This window comes from Balaenoptera physalus, assembly GCF_965194825.1.
Source record: "Balaenoptera physalus genome assembly, chromosome: 4".
NCBI classification, from domain to species: domain Eukaryota; kingdom Metazoa; phylum Chordata; class Mammalia; order Artiodactyla; family Balaenopteridae; genus Balaenoptera; species Balaenoptera physalus.
The window spans coordinates 65,391,556-65,406,053 of record NC_138891.1 but is presented as its reverse complement, the minus strand read 5'-3'; the positions used below and the strand labels follow the sequence as shown (position 1 = coordinate 65,406,053).

Genomic DNA, 14,498 nt, shown 5'->3' with positions numbered 1-14,498 from the left:
CTATTAAAATATACACTGCAAGAAAGCAAGAACCTTATCTGTTTTGTTCACTGCTGTAATCCTAGTGCCTAGCACTGTGCCAGACACAGTACAGAGGTAAGAGGTAGATCAGGTTACTGCTTTCAGGAAGATGCCTACTAGGGGAGAGAGGCCACATAAAAGAGGAACTAAATTGCATTTTATAGTCTTATTTACCTTTGTATCTCCCACACCTAGAGAGGCCAAAAACGAACTAAGAAAGCAGGAAATGACCTTTCCTCTAAGATCAGGAACAAGACAAGGATGTCCACTCTCACCATTATTATTCAACATAGTTTTGGAAGTCCTAGCCATGGCAATCAGAGAAGAAAAAGAAATAAAAGGAATACAAATTGGAAAAGAAGAAGTAAAACTGTCACTGTTTGTGGATGACATGATACTATACATAGAGAATCCTAAAGATGCTACCAGAAAACTACTAGAGCTAATCAATGAATTTGGCAAAGTTGCAGGATACAAAATTAATGCACAGAAATCTCTTGCATTCCTATACACTAAAGATGAAAAATCTGAAAGAGAAATTATGGAAACACTCCCATTTACCATTGCAACAAAAAGAATAAAATACCTAGGAATAAGCCTACCTAGGGAGACAAAAGACCTGTATGCAGAAAACTATAAGACACTGATGAAAGAAATTAAAGATGATACCAACAGATGGAGAGATATACCATGTTCTTGGATTGGAAGAATCAATATTGTGAAAATGACTCTACTACCCAAAGCAATCTACAGATTCAATGCAATCCCTATCAAATTACCAATGGCATTTTTTATGGAACTAGAACAAAAAATCTTAAAATTTGTATGGAGACACAAAAGACCCCGAATAGCCAAAGCAGTCTTGAGGGAAAAAAACGGAGCTGGAGGAATCAGACTCCCTGACTTCAGACTTTACTACAAAGCTACAGTAATCAAGACAATATGGTACTGGCACAAAAACAGAAACATAGATCAATGGAACAAGATAGAAAGCCCAGAGATAAACCCACGCACCTATGGTCAACTAATCTATGACAAAGGAGGCAAGGATATACAATGGAGAAAAGACAGTCTCTTCAATAAGTGGTGCTGGGAAAACTGGACAGCTACATGTAAAAGAATGAAATTAGAACACTTCCTAACACCATATACAAAAATAAACTCAAAATGGTTTGGAGACCTAAATGTAAGACCAGACACTATAAACTCTTAGAGGAAAACATAGGAAGAACACTCTTTGACATAAATCACAGCAAGATCTTTTTTGATCCACCTCCTAGAGTAATGGAAATAAAAACAAAAATAAACAAATGGGACCTAATGAAACTTAAAAGCTTTTGCACAGCAAAGGAAACCATAAACAGGATGAAAAGACAACCCTCAGAATGGGAGAAAATATTTGCAAACGAATCAACGGACAAAGGATTAATCTCCAAAATATATAAACAGCTCATGCAGCTCAATATTAAAAAAACAAACAACCCAATCCAAAAATGGGCAGAAGACCTAAATAGACATCTTTCCAAAGAAGACATACAGATGGCCAAGAAGCACATGAAAAGCTGCTCAACATCACCAATTATTAGAGAAATGCAAATCAAAACTACAATGAGGTATCACCTCATACCAGTTAGAATGGGCATCATCAGAAAATGTACAAACAACAAATGCTGGAGAGGGTGTGGAGAAAAGGGAACCCTCTTGCACTGTTGGTGGGAATGTAAATTGATACAGCCACTATGGAGAACAGTATGGAGGTTCCTTAAAAAACTAAAAATAGAATTACCATATGACCCAGCAATCCCACTACTGGGCATATACCCAGAGAAAACCATAATTCGAAAAGACACATGCACCCCAATGTTCATTGCAGCACTATTTACAATAGCCAGGTCATGGAAGCAACCTAAATGCCCATCGACAGATGAATGGATAAAGAAGAAGTGGTACATATATACAATGGAATATTACTCAGCCATAAAAAGGAACGAAATTGGGTCATTTGTTGAGACGTGGATGGATCTAGAGACTGTCATACAGAGTGAAGTAAGTCAGAAAGAGAAAAACAAATATCGTATATTAACGCATATATGTGGAATCTAGAAAAATGGTACAGGTGAACCGGTTTGCAGGGCAGAAATTGAGACACAGATGTAGAGAACAAACGTATGGACACCAAGGGGGGAAAGCTGTGGGGGGCTGCGGGTGGTGGTGTGATGAATTGGGCGATTGGGATTGACATGTATACACGGATGTGTATAAAATTGATGACTAATAAGAACCTGCTGTATAAAATAATAAATTAAATTAAATTAAAAAATTTAAAAAAAAAAAAAAGAAAGCAGGACATGACCAAAAATCATAAAATGGAGTTTTAGAGGAAGGAGTGATGTTCCTATGCTGGGTGAAATCCAAAAAAGCTTCCTGAAGGCGGTAACATGGAGGCTAACAGTTAAGGAGCTAACCCTGATGGCTCTCGCTTCAGACAGCCTGGGTTTGTGTCTTAGCTCGTCTCTGGGTTACTTTCACCTCTCTAAGCCCTCATCAGTAAAACAAATATACTTAACTTAGAGGGCTCTTAGGAAGACTGAGATAAGATACGTAAAGGTGCTTTCTTTAATCGGTGCCCAGCCCACAGTAAGCATTCTATAAATGTAAACTGTCATTATCATTATTGTTACTGATTAAAGCGTGCTGACATTACCAGCAGCTAGTGGCTGACCACAGCTCTGTGGAGCAATGGAAAACTTCCTAATACCCTGAGTAGAAAGGCGCGACACCACAGAGCGGCCGGGTCTGGCTCCACGTTCCAGCATCAAAAGCCCTCGATCATAGCCAACTGTTTCCCAAACCGCGGAAGAAGTACCGGGTCGCTCTAGCAACGTTGTCCTCCAGCTCTCGGTGGTGCGAGGCCTTGCGCTTGCGCAGTGGGTGAGCGGCGGGCGCGGGCCGGTCTGGCGGGCGAGGCGCGGCTGCGCGCTGGGAGGTGCGGCCGGGTGGCCCCTATCTTCGCAGGTAACCGCGCGCGGGCCGGCGCCGGGGAAGGAGGGAGGAGTCCGTCACGCTTCGGGCTCGGGCTGGGGAGGCCGCCTTCGCGCTCGCCAGGTCTTGGGTCCTCTACGGACTCTATCAGTTGGGGTTTCTCGGTTCCCGAAGTGCGATCGGGGCGCGCTCGGGCGGCCCACCCAGAGTCCCATCCTGGACCGCGTCCTACCCCCAGAGAGCGGACGAGGTGGCGGCGAAGCCTCGGTAGGACCTCCTTGGGCCTCACGCCGGTCCCCCTGCCTGAATAAGCCGGATCCCAGCGCATCCCAGGGGAGCTTTTGAAGAGGGAAGGAGCCCCAGTTTATGTTTACGAATTTAGCCCTCTCTAGTTTCGTGGTTAGAATAGAGGGTTCATCCCCAGGTTCTGGCTTTTGATTGCTAACTTCAGGGACAGGGGTCAGTATCTCACAGAGCAGCCTATTTTCACTTTGGAGCGGACTAAGATCTTCCTCATAGAACTTTCATTGTCTGGTGTTACTCAGAGGGACGCTAAGCCATTCCCAATTTGGAAGACAGCTGCCATCTACCCTCTCACACCCTTCTTTTGGGTTTATGCTTCCATGATCCTACACCTGGTCCTTAGGTGGCCTTCCATTTGAGGCCAATCATTCTGGTAATTCTCTTCTGGATTCACTCCTATTTTCCAGATTCTCCCAAAACTGGGTTCCTAAAATACATTTGTAAGTAACACAGTTCTCAAGTCAGACAGACTTGAATTCTAATCCAGGGCTCTGCCAACTCAAGTATGTGACTTTGGGTAAGTCCCTTAACTTTTCTAAGCCTCAGTTTTCTCATCTGGAAATGGGGATAATCATATGTATCTCCAGGTGGTTGTCCGGATGAAAGGTGAAGAACATGAAATATTTAGAATACTACCTGGCACATAGTAAGCACTCAATTGATGTCAATTACTTTTTGAACAGAGAATTCCCAAAAGACGCACAATTTTCTTAAAGTCAAATGCAAAACATAATAGCAATAAAACATTTTGATATAATCAAATTGATGGAACAATTTGATATAATCATTTTGGAAAGCAATGGTAATGTATGTCAGGAGCTTCAGAAATCTCAGTTACTTCATTTCACAAATGCACATCTGAAAATTTTCTCTGGGAATTAATCATAATGCAGAAAATATTCAGAAAGATGGTAATTATAGCATTATTTATAAAAGTGAAAACATTTAAACTTTTTTTAGTGGAAAATTTTAACACACACAAAAGTAGAATAGGTAAGTGAACCCCCATGTATTCATCATCCAGCTTCAACAATGATCAATATTTTGCCTATCTTGTTTTTGTGAAAAATCTTAAACCTACGAAATGTCTGAAAATAGAACAGTTGAATAAACTGGGGTACATTTATTTAGAGTGCTATTAAGCTTTTAAAATAAGACAGAAAGTGCAAGAGGGAAGAGATATGGGAACATATTGTATGTGTATAACTGATTCACTTTGTTATAAAGCAGAAGCTAACACACCATTGTAAGGCAATTATACTTCAATAAAGATGTTTAAAAAAAAAAAAAGACAGAATTGTATTACAAAATAATATAGAAAATATAGTATTATCACAACTATGACAATTCAAAAACTAATATCTAACCTGTGTAGAAAAAAAGACAAGAAGGAAGTACAGTAAAATATTAACTAGTTTCCCTTTGGTGGTGGGACTGTGGATGATTTCCTCCCCTTATATTTTTAGATATTTAACAAATATTTCATAAAAATCATGTATTGTTGTTATAACAAACAATGAACAAACAAAATCTAAAAATATTGCATCTGAACTAAGGACAGTAGAATATGCCAGAGCAGGTTCACTGTTATAGAGACTAAAGATGCTTTGACTTTCCTTGATCTATTTTTGCAGCCTACATTTACCTGAGCATTCTTGTCTGCCACCCTGTGCTAGTGCTTCATATTGAGCTCATATGGTCAGCTAACACGTCCAGATCTTTAATCGGTCATCCTCTATGTGTAAGTGATTGGACTTTGAAATTTTATTCCCTTATTTTGACTAGTGTGTCCCCTCAGGACAGAGCAAGATTTCTGATGGTGATAGGATGGCTCTTTCCCATTTCTTCTTTTCTTTGTCCTGAGCAGGCATCTATCTCATACCTCATGCGTTTACACACTCTTCCTAGAACAACCACTTCGAACAACTCAAGTGAGATTGTTTTATCACAATATTTTTCTTGCTCAAATAGATTATAATGAGATCTGACCAAAAATCTATTCTGCTTTTGTTTGATGAACTAGATCCACTTTTTAAATTGACATAGTACATTTAAAAACAGTTAAGGGAGGGGTCACCTTACAAGAAAATGTGTAAATGAGTTTTATTTCAAATTAGTTTGTGAAGAAACTTTGTTTCCTAGGTATGCAAAGAAGCCTTTTCACACAGATGTCCTTAGAGATAATATGGATCAGTCCGGAGTTCTCCTCTGGGTGAAAGCAGAACCCTTTATAGTGGGCGCCTTGCAGGTCCCCCCTCCATCCAAGTTCAGTCTTCACTATCTCAGGAAGATAGCCACCTATGTGCGAACCCGGGCCACAGCGGGAGGTTACCCACGCCTGTCCTGGTCTACATGGAGGCACATTGCGTGTGGAAAGCTGCAGTTGGCTAAGGATCTGGCATGGCTTTACTTTGAAATATTTGATAGTCTTGCAGTGAAGACACCGAAGGAGCGCCTGGAATGGTCTGAGATTCTGTCCAACTGCATGTCTGAGGATGAAGTCGAAAAGCAAAGAAATCAGGTATGGATTTATGTGTACATGTATGTGTGTTTAATTACTTTGGGAAATAAACTATTTAAAATTTTTGTACTAGCTGTACAGTGTGCAGTAAGGTTTTAATGACCATGTGATGCCAAAGCACCATTTAAGTTTTAGCAGTTCCAGTTTGGCAATATTTAGTGAATTAGTCCTTACTTAGCAATCCTTATTCACTTATTTTTAAAGCAGTAATGTTATAGAAGCCCTGTAATTGGAAGAGGGAAATATTTTCATTGACATTAAAACTGTTGAGGTTACATGAGTGTTTATGAACTGCTGACATGTTACGGTCCGAGCACCTGACTCTTTTTAAGTGAGCGTCTGCTATATGCTCAGATTCAAAGATGATTCGAACAGCAGCTCTGACCTCATGGAGCTCATAGACTAGTAGGAGAAGCTGGTGTGTAAAAAAGTGCTATTTAATAGACATTTCTCCAAAGAAGACATACAGATGGCTAACAGGCACATGAAAAGATGCTCAACATCGCTAATTATTAGAGAAGTGCAAATCAAAACCACACTGAACTCTACTCAGTACTCTGTAATGACCTATATGGGAAAAGAATCTAAAAAAGAGTGGATATATGTATATGTATAACTGATTCACTGTGTTGTACAGCAGAAACTAACACAACAGTGTAAATCAACTATGCTCCAATAAAAAAGAAACCCACGTTGAGGTATTACCTCACACTGTTCAGAATGACTATCATCAAAAAGTCTACAAATAATAAATGCTGGAGAGGGTGTAGAGAAGAGGTTACCCTCCTACACTGCTGGCGGGAATGTAAATTGGTGCAGCCACTATGGAAAACAGTATGGAGGTTCCTTAAAAAACTAAAAATAAAGCTACCATATGATCCTGCAATCCTACTCCTGGGCATATATCCAAAGAAAACTCTAATTTGAAAAGATGAATGCACCCCAATGTTCACAGCAGCGTGTTTACAATAGCCAAGACATGGAAGCAACCTAAGTGTCCATTAACAGATGAATGGATAAAGAAGATGTGATATATTTTGATATATATATGTGATATATATATGTATGTATATATATATAATGGAATATTACTCAGCCATAAAAAAGAATGAAATAATGCCATTTGCAGCAACATGGATGGACCTAAAGATGATCATACTAAGTGAAGTAAGACAGAGAAAGACAAATATTATATTATATCTCTTATATGTGGATCTAAAAAATAGTACAAATGAACTTATTTACAAAACCGAAACAGACTCACAGACATAGAAAACAAACTTGTGGTTACCAAAGGGGAAGAGGGGGAGTGATAATTTAGGAGTATGGGGTTAACAGATGCAAACTACCATATATAAGATAGATAAACAACAAGGATCTGCTGTATAGCACAGGGAACTATATTCAATATCTTGTAATACACTATAATGGAAAAGAATAAAAAAAAAAGAATATAGATATATTACATATGTATATATGTATAACCTAATCACTTTGCTGTACACCTGAAGCTAACACAATATTGTAAATCGACTATAGTTTAAAAAGTGCTATTTAATAGTATGGAATGTACAATAAAAGTATGCATAAAGTACAGAAATAGAATAGAGAAGAGAATGATTAATTCTGGTGATAAGGAAAGACTTCACAGAGAAAGTATATTAATCAGGGTAGGCTATTACAGTAATAGGTGATCCCAGCATTTTAGTGGCTTGCTGCAATAACAGTTTATTTCTTATTCATGTAGCAGTCCAACATAGGGCATCTGGTTGGATGAGTCTCTAGGCTGCTGTCATCTAAGCAATGACTCAGGGATCTAGCCATCTTCTGTCTTTTGGAGCCACTGTTATACTAGGTTAAAAGCAAACAAAAATGAAATTTCAGTGGCTTACAGTAACTAAGGTTTATTTCTTGCTTATTTTACATTTAGGCTGCACCTTAGCTATGGCTCTTTTCCAGGCTGTGGCTCTATGTGTCTGCCCTTTTGGAGACTCAGGCTGAAGAAACAGCTTCTGTGTAGGTCATGTCTATTCTTGGGATAGAAGGGAAGAGCAACAGAACAGGAGAAAAGTCTTGATGCCTCTTAAAACTTTTGCTCAGATGTGACATAAACTACAACTACTTTTGTTCCATTGGCCAAAAGCTTTGTCACATGTCCATGCCTGAAATTAATAAGATGGGAGGTAAACTACCTCACAGGAGGCAGGGAAATCCCATGGCCATGGGAAGGGCCGTGTAAGCCTCTTGGAGGATGAGGAAGTGAACAATTGCAAATAAAATACAGTTTGCCACAGCCATTCCCACTAGGGCCTGAGTCCTTCACTTCCATTTCTTTGGGATAGTTTTCGGGAGGCTTAAAAGCGGTATATGTAAACCCACCCACATTCCATTGACTAACCCAGTTATGCCATATGTAACTTCAGAGGAGGCTGGGAAATGCCATCTAATTGTGTGCTCAGGAAGGAAAGGCATTTCGTTAACATCTAGCCCGTCTCTACCACATGGTGTAATATCTAAACAAGGTTTTGGAGATTGAAAAAAAGTTTGGCAAGCAACCAGGAGGAGAAGGGCATTATAGGTTTCATTAATTAAACATTTATTGAGTGCCTACTATGTGCTAGGTACAGTAGTGGGTGCTGTATATACAGAGATGAATAAAACCTTCAAGAAGCTCCAATTTTTTTGAGTGCTTACTATGTACTAGTTTCTATGCTAGTTACTAGGAATATAAAAATGAAAAAGAGAAAGATCTTACAGTCTCATGGAGAGGCAGGTATATGAAGGAATAATGATAATATAACAAATAATTGTTAAATAGAAGTATGTATAAAATCAGGGAATTATTTTGAGTGAAAAAAGTCAATCCCAAGAGGTGACATACTATATGATCCCATTTATGTAACATTCTTGAAATGACAAAATTATGGAGATAGAGAACAGATCAGTGGTTAGGGGCTAAAGAAGGGGTGAGGTAGGGTGGGAAGTGGAGCCACTAGTATAACAGTGGCTCCAAAAGACAGAAGATGCCTAGATCCCTGAGTCATTGCTTAGATGACAGCAGCCTAGAGACTCGTCCAACCAGATGCCCTGTGTTGGATTGCCACATGAATAAAAGACTATAAAAGGGCAACATGAAGGAACCTTGCGTGGATGGAAGTGTTCTGTACCCTGACTGTATCCGTGTCAATACCCTGGCTGTGCTGTTGTATGATAGTTTTACAAGATGGGAAACTGGATAAAAAGTACATGGGATCTCTCTGTTCTTGCAGCTGCATGTGAAACTGCAGTTACGTCAAAAAGTTTAATTAAGAAAGTAAAAATTTTTTAAATATATAGATTCATGAGGTTCCACACTGACAGCTGATTGAATTGGTAGGTTTAGGTGATCCTGAGAGTCCATGTTTTTAAGTTCCCTAGGCATACTGATTTTTAGCCATGTTGGGAGTCAGGGTGAATATAGCTGTAGTCCCAGATGTATTACTTCACTTTTTTGCCTCTCTTGTGTGTGTATGGGAATGGGTGTATGAGGATAATCATGAGCTTCAAATCCTGAGCTTCAAACCACACCCTTCTTCAAACAAGAAATAACTTAACATCTGTCAGACCAGTAGTATTTTTCTTTTAAGTCAAACACCCTTTTAAGAATTTGATGAGAACCTGAGGCCTACTCCCCCACAAAATGCATATACACCAAAGAATTACGTACAATTTCAGGTGTTGCACTGATATCCTGAACTTTCTTGATAAGTTTGTGATCAGGTTAAACTAACCTCTGTGTCTTGATTAAATTTCCTTCTTCCTTTCTTTCATCTATTTGTTCATTCAGATTACTAAGTTGTTGTTTTTTAACTGTAATTTTAAACTTCTGAAATAATATACTTTAAAAAAGTATGTACTTCATGCTTTCCACTTCATCAGTTTTGGGAGAGAGTGACTATGGCCATAGATGCTACATAGCTTTCTGAGAAAGTAAGTGACTCCAGTTTAATTAGTTTTAGAAACTCCTACATCTGGGTATCAGAGACATACATATCCAATGCTAGCAACATTTCCACATTTGTATTCTTAGGATCAGCACACTGTTGTGAATTTCTTTTACTATGTTTACTTAGTTACTATATCTAATAGTGGTTGATGTTGTTTTAAGACATGTGTTCATCATTTATTTTCTTCTTGGACAGCTTTCAGTGGACACCCTACAGTTTCTGCTCTTCTTATATATACAACAGTTAAACAAGGTCTCCCTGAGGACATCTTTGATTGGAGAAGAGTGGCCTAGTACCAGACACAGATCTCAGTCTCCTGACCTGACTGAAAAATCCAGTTGTCATAATAAGGTACTGTTTAAATTATGATCTCTTTCTCTGAAAGGGACAATTTGTGAGGGAGACAGTTTGCCTTCATTAAAAATTACTTTGAATTACTTATATAAGCCAGAGATTTGTTGGCTTGATTTGTTTTGTTTTTTCTTTCTTTTCCTAATTATAAAACAAAATCAATATGTGCAGTCTTAATCAAGATAGAGAACTGATTTCAGTTCCTTCAACGACACAAAAATCACTTAGATAATTTTCAGGCAAATCGTTCACTCTACTCTCACTAGCATTCCCATTTTTGCAAATGTTAATGAATTTGATTTCGCATGATTGTAGGCAACTCAGTTAACTTCTCTAGCTTGGCTTCTTTTCTCTAAATGGAGATGATAATGCCTATTTCTGAATGGCTGTGAGAATTCAGTAATATATAGCACGAGACTTGTTGTATCGTAAGCACCAGTATATGGTGACTTTAGTTAGTGCTATTGCATGACCTCTCCCAGCAACTGATTGGACCAGGGATGGACACTGGACTAGCATAACCGATTCCTAGGTATGTATTTGAAATTGGTCTGATTTGAAATGATGATCTGGCCCAATCAGTACCCCAGGGATTGAAGAAATTACCCAGTTGGTGATAGGTATTTGCTGGTAGCTCATGTGGCGTTGGGACCAGAATAGCTACCACATCTGTGAGTGACCTGGGGTTATGAGGGATTAGCAACTCTGAGAAAAAGAAGAGAATGGAGCAAACATGCAGAGAGACCTGAGAGAGAACCAGGTTCAAGATGGCTTTCCAGTTCCAGTTCTGATGAGGTCTCCCTGTACTTCAGTTTGGGAGATGACTGTATGTCACTACAGTAGAATCTCCCTTCACTTGAATTATCTTGTATTCCCCGTTCCAGTGAAGGTTACCACCAGCCACCCATGCTCTCTCTATCACCACCCATACCTAGTTAGTTGTCAAGTCTTACTGATTCTGCCTTCAAAATAACTCTTTAAAATTTTGTCCTTTTTTTGGGAATTCCCTGGCGGTCCAGTGGTTGGGACTCGGTGCTCTCACTGCTGGGGGCCTGGGTTCGATCCCTGGTCAGGGAACTAAGATCCTGCAAGCCTCGAGGTGCAGCCAAAAAAAAAATTATCCTTCTTCTTCCGCTATATAGGCCCTAATGTCATTTTTCTTTTTTTTTTTTTGCTTTGATTTCTATAATTAGATCCTACTTGGTCACCCTGCTTTTAATCTATAGCCCACCTACTACACTGGACTTTCTAAAATACAGATCCGTTGTATCCATCTCCTGTCAGAACTCCATCAGTGAATTCTCATTGTCATTGTTGTTTTCATCTTGTACTGTTTGGAGCCTTCTTAGGCCTACTTACCGTGGGGGAGGGAGATGCAGCAAGAGGGAGGAAGAGCAGGTGAGGCTGTGGACAGCTCTGCTTTGAAATGCTCTTTGGCGTCCAGATGAGAGTTTATTAAAGAGAAAAATGGTATAGCTATTTACAAAATAGTTTATTTTGTCTCTGGCACACAAAATAAAGTCCAGATATCTTAGTATTTCATACAGAGCCTTTCGTGAATGGTCCCTGCCTACCATTTTACCTCTACCTGCCACTTCCCAGCATGCTCCCTACACCCACCTACACCCCACCCAGAACTTCCATTTCTCTGAACACAGCAGGTGATTTTACTCCTATGGGCCTTTGGTTGCTGTTCCCTAGGCCTAGAATGCTTTTTTCCCTGATCTGTTTGCATAACTACTGGCATCAATCAATAATCTATTCAAACAGCGCTCCACTAAGATTTGTTTTCCCCAAATGGAGTTCTTTGTTCTTCTCATGCTCATAGAACATCTTACAGATCTCTGCTATAGGTCTCATCCCATTGTGTTATAGTTATTTGTTTATATTGTCATTTCACTACATAGTTGCTGAATTCCTTGGGGACAGGAACTATGTCTTATTTAGTTTGCATAATTCATCACTTAACACTGCTCATATCACATATCTGTCAAATGAATAAGCCAAGTTATTCGTACGTCTGCCAACTCAAAGCTTATTCCCAAGGTTATAACTTCTCTTTTTTTTTAAATTTATTTATTTTATTTATATTTATTTTTAGCTGCGTTGGGTCTCGTCACTGCGTGTGGGCTTTCTCTAGTTGCGGCAAGCGGGGCTACTCTTCATTGCTGTGCGCAGGCTTCTCATTGTGGTGGCTTCTCTTGTTGCGGAGCACAGGCTCTAGGCACACGGGCTTCAGTAGTTGCAGCACGCAGGCTCAGTATTTGTGGCTCACGGGCTCTAGAGCGCAGGCTCAGTAGTTGTGGTGCACGGGCTTAGTTGCTTCACGGCATGTGGGATCTTCCTGGACCAGGGCTCGAACCCGTGTCCCCTGCATTGGCAGGCGGATTCTTAACCACTGCGCCACCAGGGAAGCCCCCAAGGTTATAACTTCTCTTAAATCTGGTTACTGTAAGATCAGTTGCCTTGTTTCATTAGATTTTGAAATTCCTTCTGTAATTTGAAAAGGTAAATTAAAAAGAAACCTAGTGCTTCATGAAATGAATGTCTGAGGCGGTTATTTTTATGTTTGATCTGACATTTTTAGACTATTTAATACTAGCGGTGTGACCTTGGGCAAGTTTCTTAACCTTTTTGTATCTCCATTTCTTCATCTGTAGAATGGGCATGGTAATAGCATCTGTCCTAAGACTGTTGCTAGTTTTAAATATGTTAAATTTTGTATAACAGTGCTTGGCACACACTGAGGGTTAGCTACTAGTATTACTTTTGAATTATCTAAGGTAGAGAGAGAATCTGTTTATACCTATTACGTGCACAGAAAATCTTTATAAGGTTTATATAGCCACTTTAAATGCTTTTGGGAGGATGAGGCAAAGTATAAATACAAAATAATTAAAATATAAAAGTCTCAGGTCTTACTGTTCTGTTGAAACAATGAGTTTCAATCTCATTGTTCTGTTAAAAGTGCTTTCTTTTGATATTTTTTAGAACTGGAATGATTACAGTCACCAAGCTTTTGTCTGTGATCATCTGTCAGATCTCCTTGAACTGCTTGTAGATCCAGAACAACTCACTGCATCATTTCATTCGACCCATAGTAGTCTAGTCTCTCGAGAAGCTGTTGTAGCACTCAGCTTTCTTATTGAAGGTACAGTGAGTGGAGCCAGGAAGATATATCCACTTTATGAACTTGCACTGTGGCAACCACTGCATGCAGAAAGTGGCTTCTCAAAGACCTCTAAGGCCTTTTCTTTCTACAAGCTGGAAGCCTGGTTGAGAGCCTGTTTAACTGGGAATCCATTTGGTACATCTGCTTGCCTCAAGTCTGGGAAGAAATTGGCTTGGGCTCACCAAGGTATTTATTAATATTTTAATCTATATTAAATTGAATGACAGGTTAAGGAACCTAGTGTTTTCTGGTGTATTAATGATCACATGTCTTTTGTGGAAGACCTAAAAAATATTGCTACTATAAAACAGAGAAAGGGAACATCTCTTTTGTATATGACTTTTTCTCAAGGCTGCCACAGTCTGAGAGAGTTGATTTATTAGTCCAGGTTGTTTTGGTTGCAGTTAGTAGAAACTCCAACTTCGGTCGGTCCATTTCTTTGCTCTGCTCTTCTCTTTTCTGACTCTTTTCCCCCTCTCACTCTCATATGCTTATTTGCTTGAAGCTTTCCTATTTTCTATGCACCTTACCAGAAACTGGCCATTCCATAGTTACAACCTCATAGAGTTGGTGTAAAGATGAGGTTCTTTTTTAGCTACACAGACACAAGCAGACTAGCTATTTCTAAATTGGAAATTTAAATTCATAGTAGAGAGAATTACACCTTGGTTGCAAATGTATCTATTCCTGATACAGTCCAGTGATGGCTAAAGGGACAGGTTCAGGTACTGTATGACTTCTTCGGGCCCAGGTATAAGTTTTAAGAGAAGAGGGGCCCAGATAGAAGTTTAAAGAGAAGTAGGTACCTGTACTAAGGCCAAGGAAAATTAATGGGAAAAAACTAGAATATACTTCCACAATCTCTGAGTTTCAAAGGTAAAGAAAAAATAGTTTCCGTGCAAATGTAAAAAAAAAAAATCAGTTTCGTATCAAATGTTTATAATTCTGAAAACCAGAAAATGGCTGAGCAACATCTACAGTGATCCAAGTATTTTATATGCAACCAAGCTATTGCTCTAGCGTGAGCTCAGATTCTCAGATATGTAAGGCTCCTACAAATATACAGGAGATACTACATAATTCTTGATGTTGGTAAAAGAATATAAGTAAGTTTTTAAATGTTGTTAGGGTAGGCACTGGAGGAAAAAGGACATCTGACCTT

General features: G+C 39.2%; 1 protein-coding gene across 9 annotated transcripts in view; it reads left to right on the top strand.

The window, feature by feature from the left end:
* Positions 1 to 2,927: 2,927 nt before the first annotated feature.
* Positions 2,928 to 14,498, top strand: part of TBCCD1 (TBCC domain containing 1) — a 105,741-nt gene continuing 94,170 nt past the window's right edge. For 3 of the 9 annotated variants that reach the window (XM_082461465.1, XM_082461464.1, XM_082461463.1), the window contains exons 1-4: positions 2,928 to 3,036; positions 5,449 to 5,827; positions 10,009 to 10,164; positions 13,156 to 13,522. In XM_082461465.1, coding sequence (XP_082317591.1) covers positions 5,492 to 5,827; positions 10,009 to 10,164; positions 13,156 to 13,522 — 859 coding nt within the window. In that variant the 5' untranslated portion in view covers positions 2,928 to 3,036; positions 5,449 to 5,491. The other 6 variants (XM_082461469.1, XM_082461470.1, XM_082461467.1 and 3 more) reach the window with 3 other exon arrangements.